General features: G+C 36.6%; 1 protein-coding gene across 1 annotated transcript in view; it reads left to right on the forward strand.

Annotated features, from left to right (window-relative positions):
- The window catches only part of LOC120772085, a 34,733-nt gene that overhangs the window by 4,881 nt on the left and 15,370 nt on the right, over positions 1 to 14,482 (forward strand). The window contains exons 2-4 of the mRNA XM_040100483.1: positions 3,469 to 3,604; positions 3,765 to 5,209; positions 5,272 to 5,334. Of these exons, the coding sequence (XP_039956417.1) occupies positions 3,469 to 3,604; positions 3,765 to 5,209; positions 5,272 to 5,334 (1,644 nt within the window). The remainder of the gene's footprint in view (positions 1 to 3,468; positions 3,605 to 3,764; positions 5,210 to 5,271; positions 5,335 to 14,482) is intronic.

Raw genomic sequence — 14,482 nt, forward strand, 5'->3', positions numbered from 1 at the left:
GCAGCCGTAAATAAAGTTTTGCTAATTGGATTATTTCAAGGAAACTTAATAGCCGTTAAGCATAAAAATGGCACTAAATTTAATTTGGACTACATTTTGGTGATCTCGAAAGTCTAAGTCTATGGTCTACTACCGCCACTGCATACATATGTATGAACTGTGCGTAAGCGGTAATGAATAACAATTATCTGCTCATATCAGTTATTTGATCAGTGCGTTTGGAGGCAATTCTGTGACATTGAAAATGGGGGCTCAACCAAAGACAGAAACAAAATGAAAAATAGATTAATACATAAAAAACAACAAAGTAACAAAAAACATAAACACAAGTGTGAATAAAACAACAACAAACCCACATTTAACCACACGCACTTTGCATTGAAAATCATTCATTCAAAAGTTGTTGTTGCTCTTTTATGTTGCATGCATTCGTCACACGCATTTATGTCATTTATGACTGCTGGCGTTGTTGTAGCTTTTTTTCATTTACACTGTGCGCCGCTGTGGTCTGACACAAGGTGCGCGCAAGAATTTGCATGCAACACACTCGGTGTGCTCGTCATGCACCAGAAAGTTGCCATAACAACAACAACAACAGCAATCAAAAGAAATAATTATAACAGCACAGAAGTGAACAACACAGCCGGTGTAATAAAATCATGTAACAGCAACAACACCAATAAAACTTAAAATTGTGTTAGAACTGTGGCTGTTACCATTCATTGCCGCTTTAAATGCCGACGCGCAGGTTGCTCCAAAAAGTTAATTGCCGTTGCTGGGAGTAAATGAGGCCCAAAATGTATCTACGCCAACCTACAAGACAATTTTGCTTACACATTAACGGTTTCAGGGTGAAATGTGCTATAATTTTAAGGTTAGCGACGAAGATGGGGATGTGTGTGCATGTGTGCAGAAGCTTTGTAAATGAGTGTGGCTCCATTAAATATTTAGAAGCTTGATTTTTAAAATAAGAATTTCACTTTAATAGCGCCACATTAAAAATTACTCTGCTTAATAGGCTAAGTAATCATAAAATACTCATGATTATACTCAATGCATGTGGAAATAATAATTATATGAAGAACATGCGCTATAAATCATTATGAGGTGGTAAAGATCTAAAATTTATTCATAATAATATGAAAAATATGGCTCTCCACCGTGGCAGCGTGTTTTGTTGCTAATTTGCTCAGAGAAATTTTAGTACAGAAATTATAATAATAGTAACAACAGTTATGTTGTTCCATACCGATTTTTCAATCAAAAATATTGCAATATTTATTCGCCAAAAATTTAGTAATCATTTGTTCATTTTCACTCTTTATGATCATCTGATCAAATTTGACCCGGACTGACAAAAAATTTTTTTTTTTCCGTGTTATATTTTCAAAATAGACTCTATTTGATCCAATACAAGCATGTATACGCTTAATTAAATTTTCAATATACTAATTATAATCTCAGCAGGAGTAACCTTCAGCCCCTTCATTGAATTTTGGTTTTTTCGATTTCACTTTTTTGGACCTCCATTCACTACATTGTTGGATAATTTTGAGATTATATACATAAACCAAAACTTTGTTAGCAGAAATGATGCAAAAAGATTCAGGTCTTTTGATACGGATATAGGAATAACTTCGATTCGCTGAGCGTTACTTTCCAGCGAATCGAACAAATTATACCAGATGCTTAAGCAAATGAACAGCAGCTGGGGTGCAACCCTGCGCCGACATGTCTTTGAGATATGTACAATGGTGTTATGATTTAAGAGGTATGAACTCAACTCGATAAATTTGTGTTTGCTTTTACATGTATTTTGTTTTGACAAGCGAGCAGCAGCGAGCAGAGAAATGTCGAATCGAAGATAGCTTCACACATTTCATACCAGAAACATTAACCAAAATGTGTTAAGTCGATCTAAAAAAGTTCTTAAGATTCTCTTCTAGCTCTCTGATGCCAACAAAACGATTTTCAAGCCTTGTTTATTTAAGTTTTTCGATGTTATCGTCATTAACAGTAACAGCGGTGCATAAACAACACTGATGAGTCAAGTCTCCGACGACTTCCCACGACCTTCATGAATGCTTGGTGCCACTCAAATACTTGTGTTCGTGTTAAAATAGGCTCTCCGATAATTTTAATACATTTTCAATGATTTCATAGCCGTGGTTTTATTGAAAGTACAAAATTTCTAGTTAAACAGTCGTCAGACAAACAAACTTTTCGTGAACATAAAAACGGGTTGGACCAAAAAAATGAAAAATGGACCAGTCGAAGTCAAATTTTCAGAGCTGGAGTGTTTTCGTCCATACGTGCGACATGGCATAGCCAGCGCGGCACTATGCCAATGTCGTCATATATCTCATACAGCTCATTATTCCATCGAATGCGATATTCCCAAAGGTTCGCAGAATCTTTTTCTCTTAAACTCGTAACGTCGTCTCATCAGATGTTGGCATCTTCCACGTCTCTGCACAGTATAGCAGGACGGGAATAATGAGTGATTTATAGAGTTTGGTTTTTGTTCGTCGAGATAGGAGGATGGAGTCATCTGTAGAAGTTCTCGCAAGTGAGGAAAGTTCTCTGATTGCCATTCACTTGGGAGTGGCCAGATACGATTTTTTTACACATGGCTCAAGCAGCTCACGACTTCCAGTCCTAGACCAATCTTCTGGGTAGCCAAAGAACATCTCTTTGAAGGCGAGCTAAATTGAGAAGGCGGGACATCCCCACATTGTGCGCTGGGTTCGGGACCATGTAAAAAACGCCCCCCACAAAAAAGTTCAAACAGCATCGGATCAATAGATATCTGAAATATTTATCTCATAACACGTTTGAGAATTGCATATGCGCTTCAAAAAGTAACGAAATATTGGTACTTACGAAATGGGGATGCTTAGGATAAGGTTAGGCTATGTTAATCTGGTAGACCAATTTGTCCTTTGTGATACCAGATGGCTATTAGTAATTCGATTATGTTCCCACAGTCTCTTCTATCGAGTGCCAATAGAAACTTTGTGTACTTACGGTCTACCGTTTTGCACCTTTTGTACTTTAGCGCCCAGGTAGCTCGTTCCATCGGCCTTTGATTTACTTTACCATGCTTCTGTCCAGATCGTCATATAGACAATGCGTGGGTTTCCCAATGTTGACCTCGTTTTTGAGTGTTAGCCGTCCATCATCTATGTCAAATAATCTACCATATTTACACAGAAAGACGTACCAACTAAAGTGTTTGAAAAGTTTGGGGCTTTAGCGCACACTGAATACTTGGATTAACGTGAATGTTTATGCCACAAAAGCTCTATACTCTCACTATATTTCTTTCCACCGAAGCTTGTGAAATTAATGAACACAAATTGTCTAATATTTGCAACAAAATTGGGCTTGCGAAGCAAAATTTACTTCAAAATTGTTTTTTTTTTTTATTGCCAAAAATACATTAAAATCTTTTTATTTCCCTTTCAGATTGCTTTGAGCGGATCGCTTTGGAGGCTATGCTGCCATTTCAGAAGACATTTCGCACCGAAGACACCAACTCGCTAAAGATGTGCAAGGAGAAGTGCATACAGGCCGGCGATAAGTGTCAATCCCTCTCATTTGGGTCAGTCAAATTACAGACGTACACATTTTGCAATCTTATTTGCAACCATTGCAACATGCAACTTGGGCATGTGATGCGTGTTGCATTTTTGATTGTCTCGCTTTTCGCAAATCGATTACTTCATCCAGTTAATTTGTTTCTTTTGTTTCCCTATCCACAGTGTGCATCGACGCGGAAACGGCACTTGTCAGCTGTCAACAGAAAAATTCAGCTTGACGGGCGGTCGGCCGAGCGGCATCATTTTCGATCCCGATTTCGATTTGTATGCGCGCAAAACGAATTGTTTTGATTTAAGCGACAATACAATTACAGATACTACAGTTGGTGGCGATGGTGAAGATGGATATAGTGGCTTGTCGCCTACACCCACAATTCAGTTACCCCATCGACCGGTGGCGCAAGACACCACTTTACTGGTCGTGGACCCTACACCCACAACGGGCTCAACATTTGCAAATGAACGTCCTTCTACTGGTTATAGTCCTTCGCCGTCAACAACTTATGGCACTACGCCGGGTGTATATACGGACAGCATAAACCCCACTTTGGGCGCTACAACACCTGACGGTGACCGTTTGTACTTTTCACACGACATCTATCCATTATATAAGTTTCCGACACTTTATGAAAATAACTATCCTGCGCCCAACGATGATGTTTATATACCAGGTGGCTATGCTTCAAATGTGCCAGAAGTACATGATAGTTATCGACCACCGGGTCATAATCCCACCGAAGATACGCAGAGTCCACCACACGGTCCACCTCGTCCAATTTTTGGCTTAGGTTATGGCAATGGATTTAGTTATGGGCGCCCGGAATCATATGATCCCACAACAACACGTCCGTATGATCAAAGCTCTCAAGCTGATAGAGATCGTGATCAGAATAGTCCTGGCGGCTACACAACTCGTCCTGGTCCATACTCCAGCGATCGTCCAGATCGACCTGGTTCTTATCCAAGTGAAAGACCGAGTTCATATCCTAGCGAACGACCAGAACGACCGGTTTCTTATCCAAGTGAAAGACCTAGCCGTCGCCCTGATAGACCCAACTCCTATCCCAATGAACGTCCAGATAGACCGGATTTATATCCCAACGATCGACCCGAGCGTCCTGGCACGTATGCCAGTGATCGCCCTGGCCAATCTGGTTCCTATCCTAATAACCGCCCTGTGCCAACTGACACTTACTCCAGTGATCGTCCAATCGGTCCACCAAACTCTTATCGTCCAACGCGACCAGAGTACGACCCTACAACACCTACGACTTATTACACACGTCCTGAATATGACGGTCTCAATAGACGTCCTTCATACGAACAACGCCCCTCTTCTGCGCTACCCACCACAATGTCCAACGGACCACGACCGCCGGGTGATTTTATAGACTACACCAATCGTCCGGATGGACCAAATGGCAATGGTCTGAGTACATCAATGCGTCCACCAATGCGTGAGCCTGTCGGCTACGGTGGTGGATCAAATGTTGATTATGGTTATGTGCGACGAAATGGTACTGCTGCACGTCCAGATGGCGGTTATGATGGCGATAAGACAATAGCAACCTATTTCAATCCGGAGGACTATCTAACTGGCAATACAAGTAAGTACTTTCTCAGTAGAGCTCAATATGGAAAATTGTTATAATCATATTTTTCTTTTTAGGGCGACCAGGTAACGGTTATGATGACCGCGATGACGGAAGCTTTAGCATGGATAAGATGAAGGGTAAGTAATAAGTTGGAGAAAGTAATAATTTAGCGAAATTCGGAAGGAAAATTAATATGTTGGACCAACAACGCTTTTGGGGCTTCAATATTTAAGAGTGCTTGTAAATTATCTCATATGTGTGGGTCTAGAAAAAACGCTGTAATAATGCTTAGAATTGGGTACTGGTAATGTAATCTATGGAGGGGAAGTTACTCGAGTTCTAGGTGAGTTGTTCGAGTATTGAATGCATAATTTTCCTTTCATCCTTTTCAATTCCAAGGACGCAGCCTTACCTTGCTTGTTCAGTCAAAATAGATTCTTTATCTCTAATTTGTCTCGATTACGAACTTTCAGTCAAGCAGAGTATGACTTTTGACGCTTAGGTTAAATATCGGCAATGGAGTGCTGAGTGATATAACAAGTTAGTTCTGTTTCTCCCATAAATTTTTCAGTTAATAATGACGAACTGCGGATTCTTCATATTTCTTTAAAAGTACGTTTCCAATTTCTGAAGAGTCATAAATTCATAAAACTGTCTTTGGTTATGTTTCCTCACAAAGTTAATGGATATCTTATCGCCATCGAATGGGGTATTCGCCGTGGCAAAAAGGACCATAAACCTTCCGCTCGAAATCTCGTAGCGCACAACCCTGTGGAAGAGATGTTTCGCCTTCTCACTTTAGCTCGCCTTCAAACGGATGTTCTTTGGTTACTCAGAGGATACTTGACCTAGGACCGGAAGTCGTGAGGTGCTGGAGCCATATGTAAAAGAATAATTTCTGGCCACTCCCAAGTAAATAGCAATCAGAGAACTTTCCTCACTTGCGTGAACTCCATCCTCCAGTTAATGGATATATTTAGGAAAAAATATCTGTGATCTTAACAGCTCTTTCGTTAGGAGCTCTCTGAATGTAAATTGGTATTCTTAGGTCGATCCAGTTTGTCAAAAATTACTTCGCCAGTCCGTTCAGATACCTAAAACTTTTATGTATTGATAGGAACACCTTCGTAAATTTGAACCTGTTCAGGATTATTTTATCGCATCTTCCTTTATACTACTTTGACATTTTGCGTCCGGTTTTTAGTCTTACCCTGTGGAATGACTATTCAACATTGTCGATCAAAAGAAGTACAAAAGCTCGTAGTTCATCAGCGTCTGCTAAGCTCTCATGAGGACCAGAGCTAGAATACAGGGAGACTACATTAACCGAGATCGCTTCCAATCAATCAATCAAGATTCACAGTTTTTAGTGAATCCGCCATGACCAAGTGTCTAAGAGAGTCTGAATAAAGTAGTAGTAGAACAGATATTTCTTAACAAGAGCATCAATTTACTTCGTTATCAGACTCTTCGGTTCACAACTCTTAGATGAATCAAAAATAGTAATGTACCAAAAATAATTTCAGATTCTTTGAACAAAAAGTTTGTAAATATTTTTACTGTTAAAAATGGTACAAAAATTTAATTAAACTAATTTACAAAATTATATATACCAAATGCGTGACTAAATGATATATTCATACGACCTCCGTAAGTATTTCACTAAAAACGTTTACGCTTAAAAAATAATCTAATTCAACTTTTCGAGCTTCAATAGCCAGAAAAACTTAATTGATTAAAATTACACCCACAAATTAATGTGATAATTTGCTATATAAACCTTCTATTTATAACCGTAATAAAGTGATAATTCACATAATTGCAAGACTAACCGTATTTCATACTATTATTAGCGAGATAAAAGTTTTTACTTTCAAAACAACAAATAATTAGCGTGCCAAATTCTATAATCCCTTCTAATCACCAATTTGGCACAACTTGCAGAACTAAAAATAATAACAAAAGCAATGGATTTGCATAAAGAGAATAAATTTAATCGCATTAAATGCAAATTTGGCGCACATTTACCGTTGAATGCTGTAACTGTGATTGCGTTTGGCACCCACCAACAACCTTTGATCATTGCCAAATGGAAAAACAACGCAGAATTGCATTTTAGAGATCAAATATATTGCAAAAATGGTCACTGAACTGACCCACATTGTGGTTTTATTTCTGCCTGCTCAATTCATTTCAACTTCAAAAACTTAGAATATTCACAACTGATTTGCTTGTGTAACAAACACAATCTATGTAAATATGTATGGATACTCTATTTATTTGCTTGTTGTAACGAATGATCGACGCGTCGGGGTTCACTCACAATGTTTGTTTGCTTAACGCGCGCTGATGGCTAGTTTTTAGAGTTACTAGTAGGGTACAGTAAAAACCTTAGCTAATTAGTGGTAACTAGTTCCAGATTAGTTCGATTTGGACTATATTTGTAAGAAAAAACAAGAAAATATGTTAAATTTGGCTGCAACGAAGCTATAATACCCTACACAAAAGCATTTCTTATGTTATAAAAGGGTATAAAAAAGTCTTTGATTGGTCAGGGGCGAATCAAAAGTAGAATTTTAGAGGGGGAACTATATATTTTATACATGTTTTCAGCAATGTTTAGTTGTAGACTATAATTTTATTTTTGTATAACTTTCAACTTTTGAGGGAGATGAACTTTCCCACAGTTCCCCCCGTAGATACGCCCCTGTAGACACATATATGCTACAGTGGTCCGATCAAAACAATATGTTCGGTGAATGTGGCGTTGCTTTGGGCAATTATCCGTGCCGAATTTCAAGGAGGGTTTCTTGTCAAATAAAAAATTCCATACAAGAACTTGATTTTTAACAGCCAGTTTGTATGTAAGCTATATGTTATAGTGATCCAATATGGGGTGTTCTGACAAATGAGCAGCTGGTTGATGAGATTAAACGTGCGCAAAATGTCAGACCGATATCTCAAATACTTTGGGTTAGTTCGTACAGATGGACTGACGGACATGGCTAACTCGATTCAGTGCGTCCCACTGACCATTTATAAACATTTTTCAGAGGGCCTCCTATGTTTCCTTCTGGGTCTTACAAACTTTGTGGCAAATTCGATATACTTTGTTCAGGGTAGCTGCTGCATCCAGGTTAAGGAGGGGCTTGAATGCGTCTTCTGCAGAATAACTGGATATCTGATGACGATATCGATAAGGAGGGATACCGAGCAGGAGACTTCTAGATGAAAGGACTAGGAGTAAATGGCAAAACCATTGGACTAATAGCGGTAACGGTCGGTTGACTTACGAGTATATTCGGGATGTTGGGTTTATAGAAGTTAACCCAGACTTCAGATTCTGTCTGAGCTTGACTTTCCTACTTACTGGACATAATCCTCCAAATACATTTTTGCATAAGAGTTTCGGCTACGAGGTCTGACCGAAGACTTAATTCTGGTAACATTGAGAGCAGGAGCCCTTGGAGCTCGCTCCAACCTGCTCATACGAACTGGACCTTCGGGGAGTGTCGTGGTTGTTTTAGTTTAATACCCGAATGTGGGCAGAGTGTTGTGATCACTCAATGTTGAGTTGCATTGTAACCGGATGCCGGACCCAACACATGGCAGATGTTTTAAATGGGCCTGGGCCTCGAACCCCACCAAGGTACCGATAAACGCATTGATTAGATCCGCTGTACTTTGAAACATCGAGGATTAAGGCCGTCACCGGCAGGTAGTCAAGTTAAACACACCGGTTGACACCTTATTCAGAGTATAAGAAAAATTGTTTTTACGACATTTAATAGGTATCGGATTATTTTTAATTGGGTTCTATTTTGTAGATGCTTTTCACACAATTTTTTTTTTTGGTTTTTTTTTGTTTTTTTCAAAGTGATTTTACAAATAATTAACGTTTCTTATCTGTATAATTTAGATATGATATACTTATATGCGATCTGGCTTCCAAACCAATCTAATATGGAGGAAACTTGATGCTATTGCTAATGAGGTCATACATCCCTTTATCACAGTTAGAGAGCTCTAAGCAAGCTCTAAAGAAAACTGCAATTCGGAGCAGTAGTTCTATTGCTACCTTGATGGCAGCCACCTCCGCTTGAAATAAGCTGTTGTCTGATAGCCTGAAGATAGAGTTGACGGATAGCTCCCGACAGAAGACTCCATTTTCTACATATTAAGGGCATTAACTGTCATGTTACTGTTGTCCTTAGCGCACCATAGATACAGATAAGAGCCGTTCTTTGAACGCCCTTCATCTGCTTAGCCAGTGTAGTTTTTTCCGAGTGTCTTCTACCAAAAAACGGCCCCATAAATCATGATCTACACTACTGCTTAATAGAACCAGAATGCAACTTTTGGTAAGAGGCTCAGCTTCTTCATAATTTTTTGTCTACAGAGGGATCGATGCCTTCCTATCACTATCTCTTCAATGTTTGGCTTTCGTGAAAGTTGATATTCACTATTAAAAATAAGCTCCATGTGCAGACATTTTAAATACCATAAAGTTTCATAAAAGTTATTAAAAGTTTGAGAGCGAAACTTTTTTGTGGAAAAAACAAGTATTCTTCAAAAACTCAATTACCCACTAGCTCTCAACTAGTACCAAAGTAGTTAGTCCATCTATAAATATGCCTACACATTTTCCCAACAGTTTGAGTTAGTTAAAATTTATAAACTGTTTTTGTACACGTAAAGAGTAGAATTTAACTTTTATAATTGCAAAGTAGCTATTAAATAAAAATTCGAATGCGGCAGCTGCCACAGCTACACCCCTCTATATTCTAAACACATATGTATGTAAGTGTGTGTGAGAGCCAAAAACACATTCAAATTACCGGCATTGACTGATTGATCGTTGAAATTACACGATTGTGAACAATAAAATAAATTCCACTTGTGACTTTTTTATGCCGTTTTTAGAACAAGCTGGAGTTTCGAGTGCAATTAGAGCGCAAATTTGGGGTTTTGCGGTTCTTAAATTGTTATTTAAACAATTAAAATTTTCAAAATGTTGGCTGCAATGGGAGTAACTAAATAAAATATAGTTTAACTGGTTGTTGAGTACGACAAATTTTTGTAATTTTTTAATTAAGAGTAGTGGGCTCGGGCAAATTATAGTGGAGCATGGTTACTAGGTAGCTGATGAAGTTATTAAAATCACTAGAAAATGTATAAAAAATATATTTAGAGTATATATAAATATGTAAGTTTCGTTTAAAATCTACATAGACCAAAAAAGGTTACTCAAACTAACTGAGACTAACTGAAATGTGGTAATTGTTATACTTATGTTGCTAAAGCCAGTCAGTGCAAAATTTAAGGAACACTGAGCTATAGAGTAACCACGTCAGCCTTGTAAACAAACCATTAACCTAACTTCAGACATTCTAACTGATAAACTTCAAAATTAAGCCGATTAACTATCCCTGAAGCTTTTCTCACTTCAGTAGGATTCTTTATGTGACTTTTATTAGAGATCTTCTAGTCTCGTAAAGAAAATCTAACATATCGTCACCTAAAATGGAAAACAATGCATCATCAAAAGAATCGAAATTGAGTTTTTTATTGCTAACGATTCACTTCATCATATACATACATATACATATGTAACATAAAATTTTCAGCTCGAATGTCAGCTATAACCAATATATAACCAACTTATAATCATTTTATAACCAATACATAACCATTTTATAACCAATACTCTAGTTTTTTCAATATTTGTGGTTTCGTTGTGTGTGTTGGTTATATCGTTTTCCTTCGCCTGTAAGCTGACGTTGCGTTATTTTGTATTTTAGTTGACGATATATAAATATTACTTCGCACTTCTATTATCTACCCACAATTTCTCAGCAAAATTATCATTGTAAGCGGAAGTTAAACGCCAAAGTCATGCAACAAGCATGTTATCTTTAAGTTGAGCTTTTATCTTTGCGAACACAAAGCAACAACTCTAAATTACTTAGTCTCAAAACCAAGTAAACAAAACACAGAAAAATAGTAAAGTGAACTACTCAATTTGAATGACTCATTCGAAGACAAAAACCAAGAGCATAACAAAGCGCCAAAGCTTTCAGAAAACATGAGCTTTTTATGCCAAATTCAAAAGTGTATAAAAAGCCAACCGAGCAACCTGCAACCGACAACAACCAACAAACAACTATAAAATTATTGCGAATTTTTCTCGAGCTAAAAAAATATTCAAATAATAATAATGAGGTTGCTTGCAATTAATCAGTGTCAGTTTTTTTTCCAAGAACTAAAACTGAGTTCAATTTTTTGGTCACAGCAATTGATGGTCTTTTTGTTGTTATTGTTATTTTTTATATTTTTTTATTCTTATTTTTACTAAATAAAAGCGTTTTTATGAGAATTAATGTTTGAATGCAGGGGTTGCTGTATGACTTCATAAACGCTGATACTCACATATACGAGTACAGGTACCTGCATATACATATACCTGTACAGGAATGTATGCGTGTAAAGTTCACATATGAGCTAATAGTGATTAATATTTATTTTGATTAACATATGATTTTGTTCTAAGTCAAGTGTTGACTTCCCTTTTGTTCTGCTTGTGAATATTTTGATTGTGACATCTCGAGTGTGACGATCACGGAAAGCTAACATGTCGCATTTACATACATACATATGCTTTTTTTATGTCGTATGTGGATATTTGAGATGGTTGAGAGTATGATCTAATATAGTTTTCTGCTAACATATAATCAAATATCAGCATATATACATACATATATAAGTTAACTAACCACATTTATACCCGAACCAAATTAATATTAGTATGTATGTATTTATAAAGCGACATGACAGAAGTACATATAACCAGGAAAGTATGTATGACTAAAGGGGGTAATAACCATGGCACTCGCCCAAGTAAACATTTCGGCTAAAAGTTACTTCCCGGTGATACAAAGCGTTATGACATAATCTTACTTAAAAGCCATTTATAAAAAATTATATACCATACACAAAATTGGAATTACATATTAAAAATGTATATGCAAATACATACATACATATATGTATATGTAAGTAAATATATTCTAAAAAAACTATTTCCACCGAAAACCATCAAACCGCAACATGCATAGCTGTATGTATGTTCTGCTATGTCTCATCGCCTGTCTTCACATGCCTTCAACCAGCTCTAATTAAAATGTGTTTTAGATTTATTTTTTTATTAATAAATTTTGCATGAAATTTTATGTGCCATTAAAATATTTAAATAATTTTAATGACATAATTAAAAGCTGAATGGCGTAAACGTGCTGAGTCGGGTGGGAATGTAAGAAGAATGAACTGAGCCAATAATAGTGTTCTAATATTGCGAATATGGTTGGAAATAAGCTAATTTAATTGAATGCTAAGTTAAATATTTTTTTAATTTCGGTTCAAACTTTTATTTGAAATAAAATTTATAACTTCTTATTGATCGCTAGTAAGAATCTTCCACTGAAAAATTTTGTCAGCAATGTTGCAAAACGCCTCCGATAAATTTTAGTTATGCAAAGGCTTAACTCATTATATTTTGTTGATTTTAGAAAGCTGTTTTTAATTAAATTTTTACTAGATGTCAAGTTAAACCTGACAAGAAACCCAATTGACTTCTAAAGCTTAAAGAAAGTCTGCTTTATTGCTTCAGACCATCGACTTCAAATAACCCTACAAAAAGTAGTCTAATGCTGTTAAATCACAACTTCTTTGAGGCCATGCATTGTTGCAATTTCTTGAAATAATCGAATCTCCAAACTTTTCGGTGCTGTATAGCAGGTAGCCCCGTCTTATTTGAAACAGATGTTGTAAAGATCAACCTCTTCCAATTGTTGCCATAAAAAGTTGGTTATCATCGATTTATAGGCTCTCCATTGATAGTAATAGTGTCACCAGCTTCATTTCTAAAGAAGTACGGACCGATGAATTTTCGTCGCGCAACAATCGACAGTTGTGTTTATTTACCGCACCACTCAGATGAAGGTGAGCTTCATTGGAGAGATGATTTTCTTAAAAAAAAAATCGGAATCGTTTTCAAGTTGTTCCAAAACATCAAATTCACAACGTTTACGGTGATCCAATGGCTTCAGCTCTTGAGTGAGAACAATTTTATATTCTCGCTCAAAATTAGCCAGGTAGTGGTTTGAGAGTTCAGAAAGAAAATTCACTTTCGAAAATTTTCAACAATTCGACGAATAGCTAGCACGGGAGGACGATTATTACGACCATAAAATGCGAAAAATGAATAAAATTTTAATTTGAGAATGATTATTTTGGAAATAAATTTGAATAATTTGTAAACGTTGTTCTTGCATATATCTTCCCATGATGAAATTGTAAACATTACCTTCCCAATGAACAAAAAAATACAAATCATGATATTATATATAAAAAATAGCCGAAGCGACGTTTAGAAATCAAATTATCCCTATTGCAAAACCTAGTATTTGCCGAAAATATAAGCTTCGATTTGTTCCAAAACTTTTATATGCTTTTCATAGTTAGTTTTTCGATTGCAGTGGTTATTTGGAAAGGTAGCACCCGGTCACAATTATTCCTAAAATTTTTTTTAAGAAAAATTAAAAAAAAATATTCAATTTTGTTTGAATTACAGCCTTTAAAATTGTGCCCTCTCAGTTTAATCAGCTAAATAAGTTTAACTTAATATTAATTTTTCTCAATATTAGATTTTTAAAATTGACTGCTGCTGTACTTTTTTTTTATTATTTTGTTTTTGCATATTTCATAAATGTCCGTTGTACAATGCCTTTCCTCTTTTTCGATTTTATGAAAAATGTAATTATAACGGGCCAATCTTTTCTTACAATAATTCGGTTGTTGCACGTGCTGTGTGGCTCATTTTAGGGAAAAATTCGCTATCTTTCCGCAAAGTCGGTTATTTTGAAAATTTAATTTTTTTTAAACAATCGTCGATCATTAGAGATAAATACGTCTGTTTTCTTTAGCCAAGGCGGCAGTCACTGCAGCAGTAGTATATAGCACTCAAACGAAATGAGTAATTGAAAGATTTTCCATCTCAGAAAACTAAAAAATAGTACTCCCGCAAGCAAATACCAACCTTCAGCCATAAACTAAGAAGAACTGGGGTTGCAATCCACATTGCTCATAAATACGCCCTCATTGCCGTGCATTGAAACAAAAGACTTAAGCCACAAACCTAAGCACTTTTTTTTATTTTTTCACCGCTTCGCTGTTCTTCACAGTTTACTTGCAAGCACACGCCATATCTTCTGCGAATTCCTGCAATTA

The sequence above is a fragment of the Bactrocera tryoni genome, chromosome 3 (genome assembly GCF_016617805.1).
Source record: "Bactrocera tryoni isolate S06 chromosome 3, CSIRO_BtryS06_freeze2, whole genome shotgun sequence".
NCBI lineage: Eukaryota > Metazoa > Arthropoda > Insecta > Diptera > Tephritidae > Bactrocera > Bactrocera tryoni.